This window comes from Leucoraja erinacea, chromosome 9 (assembly GCF_028641065.1).
Source record: "Leucoraja erinacea ecotype New England chromosome 9, Leri_hhj_1, whole genome shotgun sequence".
Taxonomy (NCBI): Eukaryota; Metazoa; Chordata; class Chondrichthyes; order Rajiformes; family Rajidae; genus Leucoraja; species Leucoraja erinaceus.
The window spans coordinates 19,345,004-19,361,272 of record NC_073385.1 but is presented as its reverse complement, the minus strand read 5'-3'; the positions used below and the strand labels follow the sequence as shown (position 1 = coordinate 19,361,272).

Below are 16,269 nucleotides of genomic sequence, written 5' to 3'. Positions count from 1 at the left end.
GGTGATGCATGTCCTGGTGATGGATCCAGGATTGAATGTGGCTCTGCAGATCATTATACACTGAGTGTGTGCAGGAACCACGACTGTTGCAGGAACAGGTTGATGGTGATGGCGCCCGTTTGTGTGTTGTTCACAGACGTGGATCTGCAATCACGCATTACACTCTGTAAACCTCAACTCCTACACCAACATTTCTTACTTGAACTATGATCACTGAACATTATTCAAGTTATTCCCTGTATCCTGTATCTGTACACAGCGAATGGCCCGATTGTAATCCCGTATTGCCTTTCCGCTGACTGGATAGCACGCAACAAAAGCTTTTCACCGTACCTCAATAGACAATAGGTGCAGGAGTAGGCCATTTGGCCCTTCGAGCCAGCACCGCCATTCAATGTGATCATGGCTGATCATCCCCAATCAGTACTCAGTTCCTGCCTTCTCCCCATATCCCCTGACTCCGCTATTTTTAAGAGCCCTATCTAGCTCTCTCTTGAAAGCATCCAGAGAACCTGCATCCACTGCCCTCAGAGAATTCCACAGACTCACCACTCTCTGTGAGAAAAAGTGTTTCCTTGTCTCCGTTCTAAATGGCTTACCCCTTATTCTTAAACTGTGGCCCCTGGTTCTGGACACCCCTAACATCGGTACACGTGACCATAAACTACACTCGACTAAATATTGTTTCTTCTGGATGTTGACTTCCTGGTGTGCAAGTGGCTTTGACCTTGTGAAGAAGGGTCCCGACCCGGGGCTATGGTTGGTGTCCGGCCCTGACCTTGCCCGTGATTTCTCCGCAGTACCTACTGAACGAGCAGGAGGTGGAGCAGAAGACGGAGCTGTGGCTGAGGGAGAATGCAGACTACCTAAAGGAGCAGAAAGGTGAGTGTACCTGGGGAGTGGGGGCGGATGGAGAGCAGGTGCATTGTGGAACACTGCAAACCACCAGGCTGGGAGAGGAACACTTGCCATCCCACTCCACACTCCGCACTTTTCCACAGTCAAGTCCTCGTGCAATTCCAAATGTGGAAAACCAGAAAATGCTGGAAAGTCTCGGCAGCTCAGCGCCACAAAATATGGACACAAAATGCTAGAGTCGTCTCAGCAAGTCAGGCAGCATCTCTGGAGACGCTCTGCGCGGTCACGGTGGCGCAGCGGTAGCGTTGCTGCCTTACAGCGAATGCAGCGCCTGGAGACCCGGGTTCAATCCTGACCACGAGTGCTGTCTGTACGGAGTTTGTACCTCTGTGCTGATCCGGACAGGTGTTAATTGGCTTGGTATAAATAAAAAAATTGTCCCTAGTTGGTGTAGGATAGTGTTAATGTGCGGGGATCGCTGATCGGCGTAGACCCAGTGGGCTGAAGGGCCTGTTTCCGTGCTGTATCTCTAAACTAAAAAAAGGATGGGCGACGTTTTGGGTCGGGACCTTCTTTAGACTTCTAAATGTCACCTATCGATGTTCCCCAGAGACGCTGCCTGACCCACTGAGTTACTCCGGCACTTGGTGTCTATCTTTGGTGTAAACCAGCATCTGCAGTTCCTTGTTTCTGCATCTGTAGAAAGAGAATCAATTAACATCTCAGGGCCGGCCCCCTTCTTGAGATCGACACTGGAATATCCTCATGTAGAATGGTCTTCACCCTGGGACAAGCTCTCCTTCTCAATCTTACGTTGTTAAACCTATTGTAGGTGCCGAATTGGCATTGCGAGACTGGGATTGTAACGCCATTGAATGTCAGTGACAGTCACACAAAACTGCATCATGTTCATGTTCATCAGTGATAGGAGCAGAATTAGGCCATTCGGCCCATCACGTCTACTCCGCCTTTCAATCGGCTAACCTATCTCTCCCTCCTAACCCCATTCTCCTGCCTTCTCCCCATAACCCCCACACCCGTACTAAAGGAACGTCCTTTCATTCTGAGGCTATGAACTCTAGTGGAAACGAATTCCACAGATTCACCACCCTCTGACTAAAGAAATTCCATCTCAGCTTCTTCTTAAACGAATGTCCTTTAATTCTGAGGCTATAACCTCTGGTCCTAGACTCTCCCACTAGTGGAAACATTTTCTCCACATCCACTCTATGCAGGCACAGACATTGTGGGCTGAAGGGCCTGATGCTGTACTGTTCTATGTTCTATGGCCTGCAGCTCTGCTGTAGATGGTCATTCGTCACTTGTTAGCAGTCTGTTAGACGAGAGCATCTACCTTGCTCCACCAGTGGTGGCGAACTACCCTCTGACTGCCTCTTAGATGGGTCAAATGCACTGAGTGTCCCCACAGCCTGTCTTACCACAGAGCAGATAATTAGTATCTTGCTCTCTCATCCCAGATATCCAGAATATAACTGAGTTTAGAAAAAAGGAACTGCAGATGCTGGTTAATAAACAAAAGGACACAAAGTGCAGCAGTAACGAGATTGATCCCTTGGGGATGGCGGGACTGTCATATGAGGAAAGATTGAAAAGACTAGGCTTGTATTCACTGGAGTTTAGAAGGATGAGGGGGGGTCTTATAGAAACATATAAAATTATAAAAAGACTGGACAAGCTAGATGCAGGAAAAATGTTCCCAATGATGGGCGAGTCCAGAACCAGGGGCCACAGTCTTAGAATAAAGGGGAGGTTATTTAAGACTGAGGTGAGAAAAATCTTTTTCACCCAGAGAGTTGTGAATTTGGGGAATTTCCTTCCACAGAGGGCAGTGGAGACCAAGTCACTGGATGGATTTAAGAGCGAGTTAAATAGAGCTCGAGGGGCTATGGATATGGGGAGAAGTCAGGCACGGGTTATTGATAGGGGACGATCAGCCACAATGCACCTATTTTCTATGTTTCTGTGTAAGTAACTCAGTGGGTCAGGCAGCACCTCTGGAGAACATGGATAGGTGACGTTCCAGGTCAGGGCCCTTCTTCAGAAGAGTCTGAAGAAGGGTCTCGACTGCAAACTTCACCCAGAGATGCTGCCTGACCTCCTGTGACACTCCCGCATGTTGTGTCCTTTGAGACTATAACGGAACCTGTTGCTGGCTCACACCGCCATCTTTAATGCAATATCTTCAATTTCCTTGCAGTTAAGGAAGAACGAATAGCTAAAGAGAAGGAACTTGGGATATATAAAGAGCAGAAGGTAATATTTACACAACCAACATGTTCCTTTTTGGAAGTATCTGTGAACTGAACAGAGCAGGGACTTTACTGTCAACTATTCTCCATCTCTGTTAAAGCCCAGGAAGTCCTCCAAGAAGCGTGAGCCCATCCGAGCCAGCACGGCGGGGGAGGCCATTGAGAAAATGCTGGAGCAGAAGAAGATCTCTAGCAAGATCAACTATGATGTGCTGAGGGACCTGAACAGCAAGGGCAGCAGCTCGCCGGGCCAGGAGGACAGTGAGAGTAACCGCACCGGCAGCAACAGCGGCAGCAAGAGGGCAGCCGTCGCCCAGCGGAGACCCGGCGGCAACTCCCGCAAACTGGCCGCACCCGTCAGCAGCCTGGGCAAGAGGTAGGACTGCCAGCTGGGTGTGTGTGTGTGCGTGTGTACTTTGTGTGTGTGTGTGCACGTGTATGTGCGCCTGTGTGTGTATGTGTGTGTATGGGTGTGTGGTGTGTGTATGTGTGCACGCGTATATGTGTACATGAGTGTGTGTGCATGTGTGTGTGCAAGCGAGCTTGGGTGTGTGCATGAGTATGGATGTGTGTGTGCGTGAGTGTGGGTGTATGTGTGCACGTGTGTGTGTGTGTGCGTGTGCGTGTGGGTGTGTCTGGGCATGTGCATGAGTGTGTGTACACGTGTGTGTGCATGAGTGTGCGTGAGTATGGACGTGTGTGTGTGCACATGTGGGTGTGTGTGTGTGCACGTGAGTGTGGGTGTGTATGTGCGTGCATGCGTGTGTGCGCTTCATCAGTGTTTCATTACAGCATCAGTGGGCCAAAGGGCCTGTCGCTGCTCATCACTAGCACCTGTGTATGTGGTACATTGTCAGTTGAGTTTAGTTGATTGTACCGTGTACCGAGGTACAGTGGAAAGCTCATGTTGCGTGCTAACCAGTCAGCGGAAAGACTACATGGTTACATCGGCCCAACGTGGCCATGCTGACCAAGATGCCCCATGCCTGCTGGTCCCATCTGCCCACATTTGAACCAGACCCCTCTAAACCTTTCCTATCCATGTCCCTGTCCAAATGGATTTGGAGAGGAGTGGGTGCCTGGAACGTGCTGCCAGGAGGCTGATGCGATGAGTGATGGTGTTCACATGGGTATGTGGGGAAGGGAGGGATATGGATCCCGTGCAGGCAGAGGCAATCACTTTATCTTGGATTAAGTTCAGCATTGACATTGTGGGCAGAAGGCTGTGTTATTGTGCTGTACTGTTCTATGTTCACACATACACATAGATACAACCTGGCTGACTTAGTTTAGTTTTGAGATACAGCGTTGAAACAGGCCTTTCAGCCCATCGAGCCCACACTGCCCAGCGAACACCCGCATACTAGCTCTATTCTACACACTAGGGACGATGTATAGACACCAATTAACCTACGAACCTACACATCTTTGGAACATGCGAAGAAACTGGAGCACCCGGAGAAAAACCCACATGGTCACAGGGAGAAACTGCAAACTCCGTACAGACAGCGCCCGTAGTCTGGATGGAACCCGGGTCTCTAGCGCTGTAAGGCAGCAACTCTACCGCTGCGCCACCGTGCTGCCTTTGTAGAGGGTTGTGCTCATATCTTTGTAGAGGGAAGTGCCGGTAAACAGAGCTGTGAGACAGTGTGTCCCGGCACCAAGCTGCCGGTACCCCCCTCACACACCCACCGTGTTGGTGAAGCCCGTTCCCACGGACCGCCCCGTTTACAGTGTTCATCGCTATACTCACACTCAGGCCATTCACAGCAAACGCAGGCGGCAGCTCCACGTTCAGTACAGAATTGCCTTTTGCAGGTAGAGTCAACCAAAGGTCCTATAGCGAGCAAGATAGATCACTTGACGAAAAAGACGTAGTAGTCATGGGCAGATTCATGAGTAATTTTCATCCCCATTTCCGTAACCGGCTTCCGTCTCCGCACCAAAGATAACTAGTGCGGAGACAGAAGCCGGTTACCGAAACATCCTCGTAAAAATAAAAGTTCTTTGGTAAAAATCTTCTCCTCATTTTCAAAATTATAATTTATTAACACAAACTGTTCCCCCGCAACGTTGATTACACTGCGAGTCGGGTCGGGTTATGGAAATGGATGAGAAAAAGGCCCACGTTCCACTACGTTGCGTACTACACGTCAACCCATTGCATTTAGAAGGAGTGATCTATCTTTGGGGTCAAGAGTGTTTTATTGTCATGTGTCCCTACACTGTAAACAATATGATAACGAGAAAACAATGACAGTGTGTGTATATACATATACACAGATATACGCACACATACATTCATATAAAAAACAATCAAACAATCAACAAAAACATAAATAGTCCAAGGTTGATAAAAATGCTGAAGAAACTCATCGGGTGAGGCAGCATCTATGGAGCGAAGGAAAAAGTGACGTTTCAGGTTGAGACCTTTCCCAAGAAGGGTCTCGACCCGAAACGTCACCTATTCCTTTGGTCCATAGATGCTGCTGAGTTTCTCCAGCATTTCTATCTACCTTAAGATTTTTCCAGCATCTGCAGTTCCTTCTTCAACATAAATAGTCCATGTAGTTCAGAGCGTATTTGAGGTTTAATAGCCTGACGGCTGTAGGGAAGATGCTGCTCCTGAACCTGGACGTTACAGCTTTCAGGCTCCTGTACCGTCTTCCCGATGGCAGGGGTGAATGTAAGGCAACATCATTGCAGATCGGGCTGACATGGATGCAGCTGCTTAATCCACTCACCCTTGCTGCCGAGAGTGACCTTGCCTTCATTTGGTGCAGGCTCTGGGTGGCCCAGAAATAGCTGCGTAATTATTTTGTCGGGGGGGCAGAAGTGATAGAGGTGTGTAGTCAGCTAATCTTTATCAGAGAGGAATTAGGGTAGAGTTCTTGTCTGTCAGTACTAAATATAAAACAATAAGACTGTTGTCAGTGTCTGATGTCTGTTGAAATAAGTATAGGATTGGATGTTTACCCCTTCCATCGCAGAGTTGTTCCCTTCATCTCTCTGTGGTAGAAACTCAGCGGGTGCAGCAGCATCTGTGGAGCGAAGGAAATAGGCAACGTTTCGGCCCGAAACGTTGCCTATTTCCTTCGCTCCACAGATGCTGCTGCACCCACTGAGTTTCTCCAGCACTTTTGTCTACCTTTGATTTTCCAGCATCTGCAGTTCCTTCTTAAATACATCTCTCTGTGTTGTTTACTGTGGGCACAGTGAAATGACTTACCACCGAATGCCAGCGATTACAACATAGAACATCAGTGTTGCTTTCCATCAATATTTAATGAGTCCTGCAGCTCAGCATGTTTGCGCGTTGCATTGACGCTGCAATGCGCTCTGCTCCCCTCCGCAGCACGGCTTTGCTGTTAGAGTGCCGGGTTTTAAGGCTCTATTCCAATCTCCTGCCCAGAGGATGACGGGGAGGTCGAGGACTCGGGGCCAGAGAGGTTGTCAGGAGCTGAAGTCCTCAGGATGTTTAAAGAGTTGCTTAGGTGTGTATTGCGTACAGTTTTGGTCTGCTAACCTGAGGAAAGACATTCTTGCCATAGAGGGAGTACAGAGAAGGTTCACCAGATTGATTCCTGGGATGGCAGGACTTTCATATGAAGAAAGACTGGATAGACTTGGCTTGTACTCGCTGGAATTTAGAAGATTGAGGGGGGATCTTATAGAAATGTACAGAATTCTTGAGGGGTTGGACAGGTTAGATGCAAGAAGATTGTTCCCGATGTTGGGGAAGTCCAGAACAAGGGGTCATAGTTTAAGGAGAAGGGGGAAGTCTTTTATGACCAAGATGAAAAAAAAAAATTCACACAGAGAGTGGTGAATCTGTGGAATTTTACTTCGGAGTCACGTGAGGGACTCCATGAAAGAAGCCCGCTACTGCGCATGCGTGTCATATCGCATACACGCATTGAACGAGTCAGAAGTGGGAGACGACGTCTCCCTAGAGAGAAAGGCAAAGAAGCAGGTAAGAGACTGCAAAAAATTTTCCACTTACCTTGCAGGTAGGAAATACAAGAAGCTGCAGGAGCTGGAGAGGAGACTGCAGAAATATTGCAGCCAGAACCAGCAGCAGCAGCCGTTAGTGTGAATTCTCCGGAGAGGATTCCCAAACGGCTATTTTTAGCACAGAACAGCTGTGCCCGACGTCGCTCCCCGCACCGGCAAGATTGACTGTTGCCGGGCGGGAAACAAAGCTACACGGCCCGGGGAGTTTCTAGACCAAGTCGGGTCTATTTTTAGATGCAGTCGTTAGGCGCTCCGCAGCTGATTGAAGCAGCTGCACCACCCGGGAGAGAGAGAGAGCCGACATCGGGGACAGCAGCCCATGGACCTGCGCTACGGGGTCCGTGGGGCTGCGGGAGGAAGGACGTTCCTCCGAAAACGGCAGGCTGAAAACCAGTACAGGTAAGAACAAATTTCCCTTACCTTTTTGGTGCTTTTTCCAGACGTGCTTGCTGTATTCTGAAGAGACTGGTGTGTTGCTGAACAGCAGGGAGCCAGCTAAGGACGTCAGGGCACAGCCACAGGTCGTTACTGGTGGGATGCTGAACAGCAGGGAGCCAGCTACTGATGTCAGTATAGAGCTGAAGGGCTGTTGTTTAATGACCAGCAGCAGCCAGCAATAAATGTCGGCACCAGCATCTCCCAGATGGGAGCGAGTGCCAAACTTCACCCTAAATGGGTAGAGGTGCCCGTGACTACCAGGACCATGGGGAAAGGTCCAGTGCCCGTAGGCATGGGGACGGGCTGTGGGATATACTGCGTGCGACTAGTGCCTGAGAGCACCAAGGTCGGCAGGAGCGGTCCCATATATTAAGCACCCGCGACGACTAGTGCCCGAGAGCATGTAAGTCGGCTGGAGCGGTTTGCTGGAGTAAAATTCTCCATAGTGGCAGGCTCCGGGATTGGAGGTAGCCACAGTGGGCAAATAATATAAGTCCCACATCAGTTTCCCATATGGGCTGCATGAAATGTCGGACGCCTCTGAGGAGGGTATGGAAGGTCTGACGGGGTAAAGCCTGAGCAGGTGATGGAGCCACTGTCCCCTATTGAAGGGGGGGGGAAAACAACCTGCCGAACATGATGAGCAGTACTGCCAGCAGAACTCACGGAGAATGATTTCGAGAGGATGGCTGTGAGTATTGAAGGACTGTGAGTCCACCCATTAACTTCAAGCTAATACTTTGCTGAAGTGTTGGGAAGGGTTCTATACCCCGGGAATATTGTGGTGCTCTCAATGTAGCCATTGTTACCTCCTTGTCTATTTATAAATTTGGGGTACGAAGGGACATTCAACAGGAATCGGCATTGGGGATGTCTTAGTACCTGATTGGCTTACCCAACTATGGTTTTCCGGGGTACAGGACATGGTGCTGGAACTATGTATAACGATAGCCGTAGTCCTAAGTTGCTGGTGCATCCAGTAACTGAGGATAGCTATCCACGTCATAGAAAATATTGATTTAGTAGGTTGTAGACTCTAAAACACCGCTATGGGACATGGGGCTATCAAAAGAACTGTGGACATGATCACAGCAGCACGAAGAAGGTCTACTCTATAACAGTATTTAGGTCATATTAAAATGGACTAATTACTGCCATGATAACTTTCTGGACCACAGAAATAAGGATGTTCCGGGGGTGCTACAGTTGCTTACCAGCCTGCAATATGGAGGACTGTGTTTCAGCACTGTGAATAATGCCGAAAGTGCATTGTCAAGTTATTAATGGCAAGAAACAGTAAGATAACTATATTTGGAATGTAAGTGTGGCTTTGATCTTGCTAAGGAATTGGTCGCCGGCTACAGCATTAAATCTGGATAACTAACTAGAAATGGAATGCTGATAGCGCTAGTCACAGTGCATAAGCTCCAGTTATTGCTAAAAGTAAGACTGGATGGCTTCACTATTGCGGCACGAAGATTGGGGTTTGTGATCCAGGACCGTATTATTAAACAAAATAGGCCAGGATTAGCGGGGCAGGTCATAGAATTGATGGCCTACCCGGAGGACAATGCCTCTGTATAGTAAAGTACGGTTTTGTTATACAGTAAGGAAATAAGGCTATCAGAGGCAAGGAATTGGCGTTTAATCAGCTATAAGATACTGTACCATAGAGTGTAACTCAGACCATTTCGCGGTGGCTGAAATATGGGATATGATAGGCGGGAGTGGACAATAACATATTTAATTCTCACCCCACCAGGGCTGCAGCTACATCTGCAGCAAAACGCCTTGATGTATCCATGGACCAAATCCTCAGGATTGCAGGATGGTTGTTGGAGAATACGTTTCAGAAATGTTAACAAACCAGTTAGCAGTATGGGAACGTTTTTTCGGGGAACAATTTTAAGTTCTGTATGATAATTTATCCCTGAAGAATACAGGGTTATGATTTGAATTAATTCGATATTATTTATCATTTCCATTAAATAATTGGTATGAATGCTTTGAGTATAATTAACAATTTCTCTCTAACTACCAAGGCAGTTGTGAAGCATGGACTCGTTTCCACGGCAGCATGAGGTCACAGAGCTTTGAAATCTTTCAAGGGAGTTAGATGTGGACCCTTGTGGCTAAAGGGATCAGGGGGTGTGGAGAGAAGACAGGTACAGGATACTGAGTTGGATGATCAGCCATGATCATAGTGAATGGCGGTGCAGGCTCGAAGGGCCGAATGGCCTACTCCTGCACCTATTTTCTATGTTTCATTGTGTTCTGGAACCTACAAGTCGACGGGGTAAAGGAAAAAAACACTGCAGTTGCTGAAAATCTGAAATAAAGCCATCTTTATAAGTTCATATTCAACCCATCAAGTCTACTCCTGCTGTCCATTCTTGCTGCTTGCTGCTGCTGGCGCTGACGATGGCTGCCACGGTGTACTGCTCCTTGCTGTGTTGTATGTGTTTGTTTGTTTGTGTCGTCTGTGAAAACCCTACAAATATTATCTAATTCACATGTTTAATCAATAACGTTTTATTGTTAATGTTTAATGTTTTATGTGTCACTCCTAACTGTCACTGTATGTCATATTGTCACTTGCGGGTGGAGCACCATTGGGAGACTTACAATAGACAATAGCTGCAGGAATAGGCCATTCGGCCCTTTGAGCCAGCACCGCCATTCAATGTGATCATGGCTGATCATCCCCAATCAGTACCCCATTCCTGCCTTCTCCCCATATCCCCTGACTCCGCTATCTTTAAAAGCCCTATCTAACTCTCTCTTAAGTATCCAGAGAACTGGCCTCCACCGCTCTCTGAGGCAGAGAATTCCACAGACTCACAACTGTCTGTGTGAAAAAGTGTTTCCTCGTCTCCGTTCTAAATGGCTTTCCCCTTATTTTTAAACTATGGCCCCTGGTTCTGGACTCCCCCAACATCAGGGACATGTTTCCTGCCTGTAGCGTGTCCAAACCCTTAATAATCTTATATGTTTCAATAAAATCCGCTCTCATCCTTCTAAACTCCAGACTGTACAAGCCCAGCCGCTCCATTCTCTCAGCATATGACAGTCCTGCCATCGCAGGGATTAATAGCAAGAATGGCCCTCCTCAAATTAGGGGACCAAAACTGCACACAACACTCCAGGTGTGGTCTCACTAGGGCCCTGTACAACTGCAGAAGGACCTCTTTGCTCCTACACTCAAGAGACTGCAGATGCTGGAATTCTGAGTGAAAGACAAAGTGCTGGAGGAGCCCAGCGTTTGGATGAAATGGGCAGTCGGCATTTGGGGTCGGGACCCGTCTTTAGTTCATTTCCCTCCACAGACTGAGAGTTGATGAGTGCTCTCAGATACGTGATGAGTTCTGCAACGATACACCAGCTCAGTTCAGTTTAGTTTATCGTCACGTGTATCGAGGTACAGTGAAAAGCTTGTGTTGTGGGCTACCCAGTCAACAGAAAGACTGTACATGATTACAATCGAGCCATTCAAAGTGTACAGATACATGATCTAACCTCCGCAGTTTTGGGGACAGAGCCTTCTCCAGGGCAGCTCCCAGGCTCTGGAACTCCCTCCCCCAACTGATCCGCAATTCCGTGTCCCTCACCATCTTCCAGTCCCGCCTCAAGACCCATCTCTGCCTATCCTTAGCCCCACGCCCCCCTCCCTTTTCATCTGTGCTTGAATTGCCTCATATTGTGTTTTGAATTGAATTCTGTCTTTAATTTGTGTACTAGTCATGTCTCAGGGCCGCTCTCCAGTTGTTGGTAGGATGGTTCAGATGTTTGGTAACAGCTGGGAAGAAACTGTCCCCGAATCTGGAGGTGTGCGTTTTCACACTTCTGTTCCTCTTGCCTGCCGGAGAAGAGGGAGTGACTGGCATGAGACTGCTCCTTGCATCTCCGGAGGACGTGGACAGGTGACGTTGTAGATGTGGACCCTTCCTTAGACAAGCTTTGGGGAGTTAGGATGTGTGTTACCATGTCCTGGTAAGATGCTGCCTGACCCACTGCGTTACTCCAACACGCAGTGGCTAAAATTAGTTCATTCACATGATCCCTCCTAAACAAAATAAAGATCCTAAATAGGTTAGCAAAAAATAATACACGCTTTTTGCCCTGTCTTTTAGAAACAGGAGGATGTAAGTAAGTAGGTAAGTTTATTGGCCAAGTATTCACATACAAGGAATTTGCCTTGGTGCTCCACCCACAAGTAACAACATGACATACAGTGACAGTTACGGATAACTCAGAAAACACTAAACATTAATAATAATAAAATATTAATGATAAAACACCATTGATCAAGCATGTGAACCAACAAAAAAGCTTCATTTGGGGATCTTATTGAAACATATGAGATTATTAAGGGTTTGGACACACTAGAGGCAGGAAACATGTTCCCGATGTTGGGGGAGTCCAGAACCAGGGGCCACAGTTCAAGAATAAGGGGTAAGCCATTTAAAACGGAGATGAGGAAAAACTTTTTCACCCTGAGAGTTGTGAATCTGTGGAATTCTCTGCCTCAGAAGGCAGTGGAGGCCAATTCTCTGGATGGTTTCAAGAGAAAGTTAAAGATAGCTATCTTAAAGATAGCGGTCAGGGGATATGGGGAGAAGGCAGGAACGTGAATGTGGATGATCAGCCATGATCACAATGAATGGCGGATCTGGTTCGAAGGGCAAAAATGACCTCCTCCTGCACCTTGTTTCTATATTTCTATGTAATCCCCTCTGGTACCTTGCCTGCTCTGGATATTAAGCTCATTTGTCTATACATCCCAGATTTTCCTCTGCATTCCTTCTTAAATAAAGGAACAACATTAGCCACATCATTAGCCACACTTTAGTATTCCGGGACTTCACGCGAGGCTAACGATGATGAATATATTTCAGACAATTTCTCCACTAGCTTCCCACCATGTTCTTGGATGTGTGCAGGAGCGAACTGCAGAAGCTGGTTTACACCGAAGATACACACAAGACCTGGAAAGTGTGAAGAACGGTCTCGATCACATTGAATGGCGGTGCTGGCACGAAGGTCCGAATGGCCTACTCCTGCACCTATTGTCTATCGCCATCCATTCCTTCTCTCCATAGATGCTGCCTGGCCCGCTGAGTTACTCCAGCATTTTGTGTCTATTGATATACTTGGTTAGGCTATATATCTTCCTTCAACACGTCTTAGGATTTATCTTCCTTCAGACGTCTTAAGACGCAGCATTTCCTCAAAATCATTTTTTAAAGTTCTGATCCTTCCAAAAGACGATGAGGCTTTTGTATCCTGGGCTGTTTGTGGCCAGATTTCCTTATCTAGTCCGCGCTGATCCCTAATGCTCTTTAGGATGAGTTTATCTTTATTGTGATGCTAATTTGTTCAGTCCTTATCTCTCGAGTATGTTAATCACACATCGCTAATACAGGTTTGCAGCGAGGATCAGTCAACAAAGTACCGTGCATCCCGCACAGAGACGACATCTTATCCTGTCACTCCTTTTAAATCCTCAAACATTTATCAGCTTTAATCACAGTGTGCTAGAGTCGGGCATTTTTGGGGTTGTTTTTATGTTTAAATTAATGCAGTATTAGTTTGGTTCAGTGATACAGCGCGGAAACAGGCCATTCGGCCCACCGATATTAATAGACAGGTGAATGGGCTGGATTGTAGTGGATGGATTTCAGTATGAGCTCATCCAGAATGGGCCGAGAAAAGGATTGAACACAGTGATTGCAATTTACAATTCTTACTGAAGCCAATTAACCTCCAAACCTGCACGTTTTTGGAGTGTGGGTTTTCACACTTCTGTACCTCTTGGGTGAGACTGGTCCCTGTTTATGCTGCTGGCCTTTCCGAGGCAGCGTGAAGTGTAGACGGAGTCGATGGAAGGGAGGCTGCGTGTTGGTCTGGGCTGCGTCCACAATTTCTTGCGGTCTTGGATGGAGCTGTTCCCACACAAAGGTGTGATGCATGCCAATAAAATGCTCTCTCCAGCGCATCTGTAGAAGTTGGTGAGAGTTGTAGGGGACATGCCGAACTTCCTGCACTACTACACCCTTGTTCTCTTCCACCCCCGTACTAATCGCCCTTGTGAATGGACCCTAGTGGTTTTCTATCGCCACTGTTAGCTTCCAGCTCCGCCTCGCAATCACTGTCTTCAATCCTTTTCTCGGCCCATTCTGGATGAGCTCATACTGAAATCCATCCACTACAATCCAGCCCATTCACCTGTCTATTAATATCCCAGTAACTTGATACGACCATCTACGCTCTTACAATGCTTCCAATACTTTGACATGTGGCATTCTATCCCATCGTTGGAGTCATTTACAGATGCAGGAAATAACTGAGGCTCCAGCACAGAGCGCATTGACAAATTGTACACCTGCCAACATACATGTCCCTATACCGATCAGTTCATTGTGTTCGTAAGTGATACAAGCAGAATTAGGACATTCGGCCCATCAAGTCTACTCCGCCATTCAATCATGGCTGATCTATCTGTCCCTCCCAACCCCATTCTCCTGCCTTCTCCCCAAAACCCCTGACCCTGTTCAATAGCCTGAAGCTTCAAATGTAGCTCACAATCTCCAAGCATGGCTTTAGCCAACGCCTGGTACACAGAATGCTGTAGTAACTTGAGTCGCAGTGAGGTGCAAAGCTGGGAAAAGTGGCACTGGCCAGGGTGGGTGTGTTTGTGCATCCTGATGTCCAAGTGTTGCCTGGTCCGGAGCTGAGGACAGTAGATGGAGCTCACGGCCTAACCAACCACTCACTGTAGTTGGAGCCCACGGCCTAACCCACTACTCACTCTGAAGCTGGCCACACGCTGTAGCCCACCACTCACTGTAGCTAGCCCCATGCTGTAACCCACCACTCACTGTAGCTGGCCCCACGCTGTAGCCCACCACTCACTGTAGCTAGCCCCACGCTGTAGCCCACCACTCACTGTAGCTAGCCCCACGCTGTAGCCCACCACTCACTGTAGCTAGCTCCACGCTGTAGCCCACCACTCACTGTAGCTAGCCCCAGGCTGTAGCCCACCACTCACTGTAGCTAGCCCCACGCTGTAGCCCACTACTCACTGTAGCTGGCCACACGCTGTAGCCCACCACTCACTGTAGCTGGCCCCACGCTGTAACCCACCACTCACTGTAGCTAGCCCCACGCTGTAGCCCACCACTCACTGTAGCTGGCCCCACGCTGTAGCCCACCACTCACTGTAGCTAGCCCCATGCTGTAGCCCACCACTCACTGTAGCTAGCCCCATGCTGTAACCCACCACTCACTGTAGCTAGCCCCACGCTGTAGCCCACCACTCACTGTAGCTAGCTCCACGCTGTAGCCCACCACTCACTGTAGCTAGCTCCACGCTGTAGCCCACCACTCACTGTAGCTAGCCCCACGCTGTAGCCCACCACTCACTGTAGCTAGCCCCACGCTGTAACCCACCACTCACTGTAGCTAGCCCCATGCTGTAGCCCACCACTCACTGTAGCTGGCCACACGCTGTAGCCCACCACTCACTGTAGCTAGCTAGCCACACGCTGTAACCCACCACTCACACAACCTCTGAAGGAGCTGAAGGATCCAGGTAGATATACACAAAGTGCTGGAGTAACTCAGTGGGCCAGGCAGCATCTCTGGATAGAAGGAATAGGTAACGTTCCCAGGTGCCAGGTTACAGCAGGTCACTGGAGGGAAGCAACTACACTCATCTACACACACACACCACATTACACACTCACTCCCTCCCCCACACACACGTTCACACTCACCCGCACACACACTCCTCCACACCCATAACACACACTCATCTACACACATGTTCACACTCACACACACATTTACTCTTACTGACACAATAATCACACTCCCAGACACATGTGCTCACCTCTACTCACAAACAATCCCACTCCCACACACACTCACACTCACACACACACAATCTTACTCCCACATGCACAGGTACAACCACTTTCACACTTACACACAAGTTCACTCTCACATATACACTTACACAGCAGTAGCTGTCCCTCCCTCTCTTGTCAGAGTCATAGAGTGATACAGTGTACAGGCCCTTCGGCCCAACTTGCCCACACCGGCCAACAATGTCCCAGCTATACTAGTCCCACTTACCTGCGCATGGTCCCTATCCCTCCAAGCCTGTCCTATCCATGTACCTGTCTAACTGTTTCTTAAATGTCCCAGCCTCAATTACCTCTGGCAGCTTGTTCCATACACCTACCACCCTCTCTGTTAAAGTTACCCTTCGGATTCCTATTAAATCTTTTCCCTCCAGGTTTACATTTATTATTGTCACGTGTAGCGAGATAGAGGGGAAAACGTAAGTGTGTGGGAAGGAACTGCAGATGCTGACGTTTCGAAGGTACCCGACTCAAAACGTCACCCATCCTTCTTTTTCAGAGATGCTGCTGGTCCTGATGAGTTACTCCAGCAATTTGTGTCTTACTTAGACTTAGTTCCTCCCACACTGCTGAGTGCATTGGGCAGCAAACTTTCGTCATTCTGTTCCGTCATGTGCGACGCCTTCCACCCCCAATAGGTTAGCGTCCCGGTCTTCCAAATCCTTCTGGAAAGTTTGCCTCCATGTGGGTTTTGGTCGGCCTCTTTGCCGTGTCATTGCTATCTGAGGTGCACGTTCTGGTGACATCCTGAGTACATGTCCTGC

At 48.3% G+C, this 16,269-nt stretch overlaps 1 protein-coding gene across 1 annotated transcript in view; it reads left to right on the top strand.

Moving 5' to 3' along the window:
* brf1b (BRF1 RNA polymerase III transcription initiation factor subunit b) overlaps window positions 1-16,269 on the top strand; it is a 315,095-nt gene that overhangs the window by 267,263 nt on the left and 31,563 nt on the right. Inside the window, exons 13-15 of the mRNA XM_055640253.1 lie at window positions 801-882; window positions 3,077-3,132; window positions 3,230-3,504. Of these exons, the coding sequence (XP_055496228.1) occupies window positions 801-882; window positions 3,077-3,132; window positions 3,230-3,504 (413 nt within the window). The remainder of the gene's footprint in view (window positions 1-800; window positions 883-3,076; window positions 3,133-3,229; window positions 3,505-16,269) is intronic.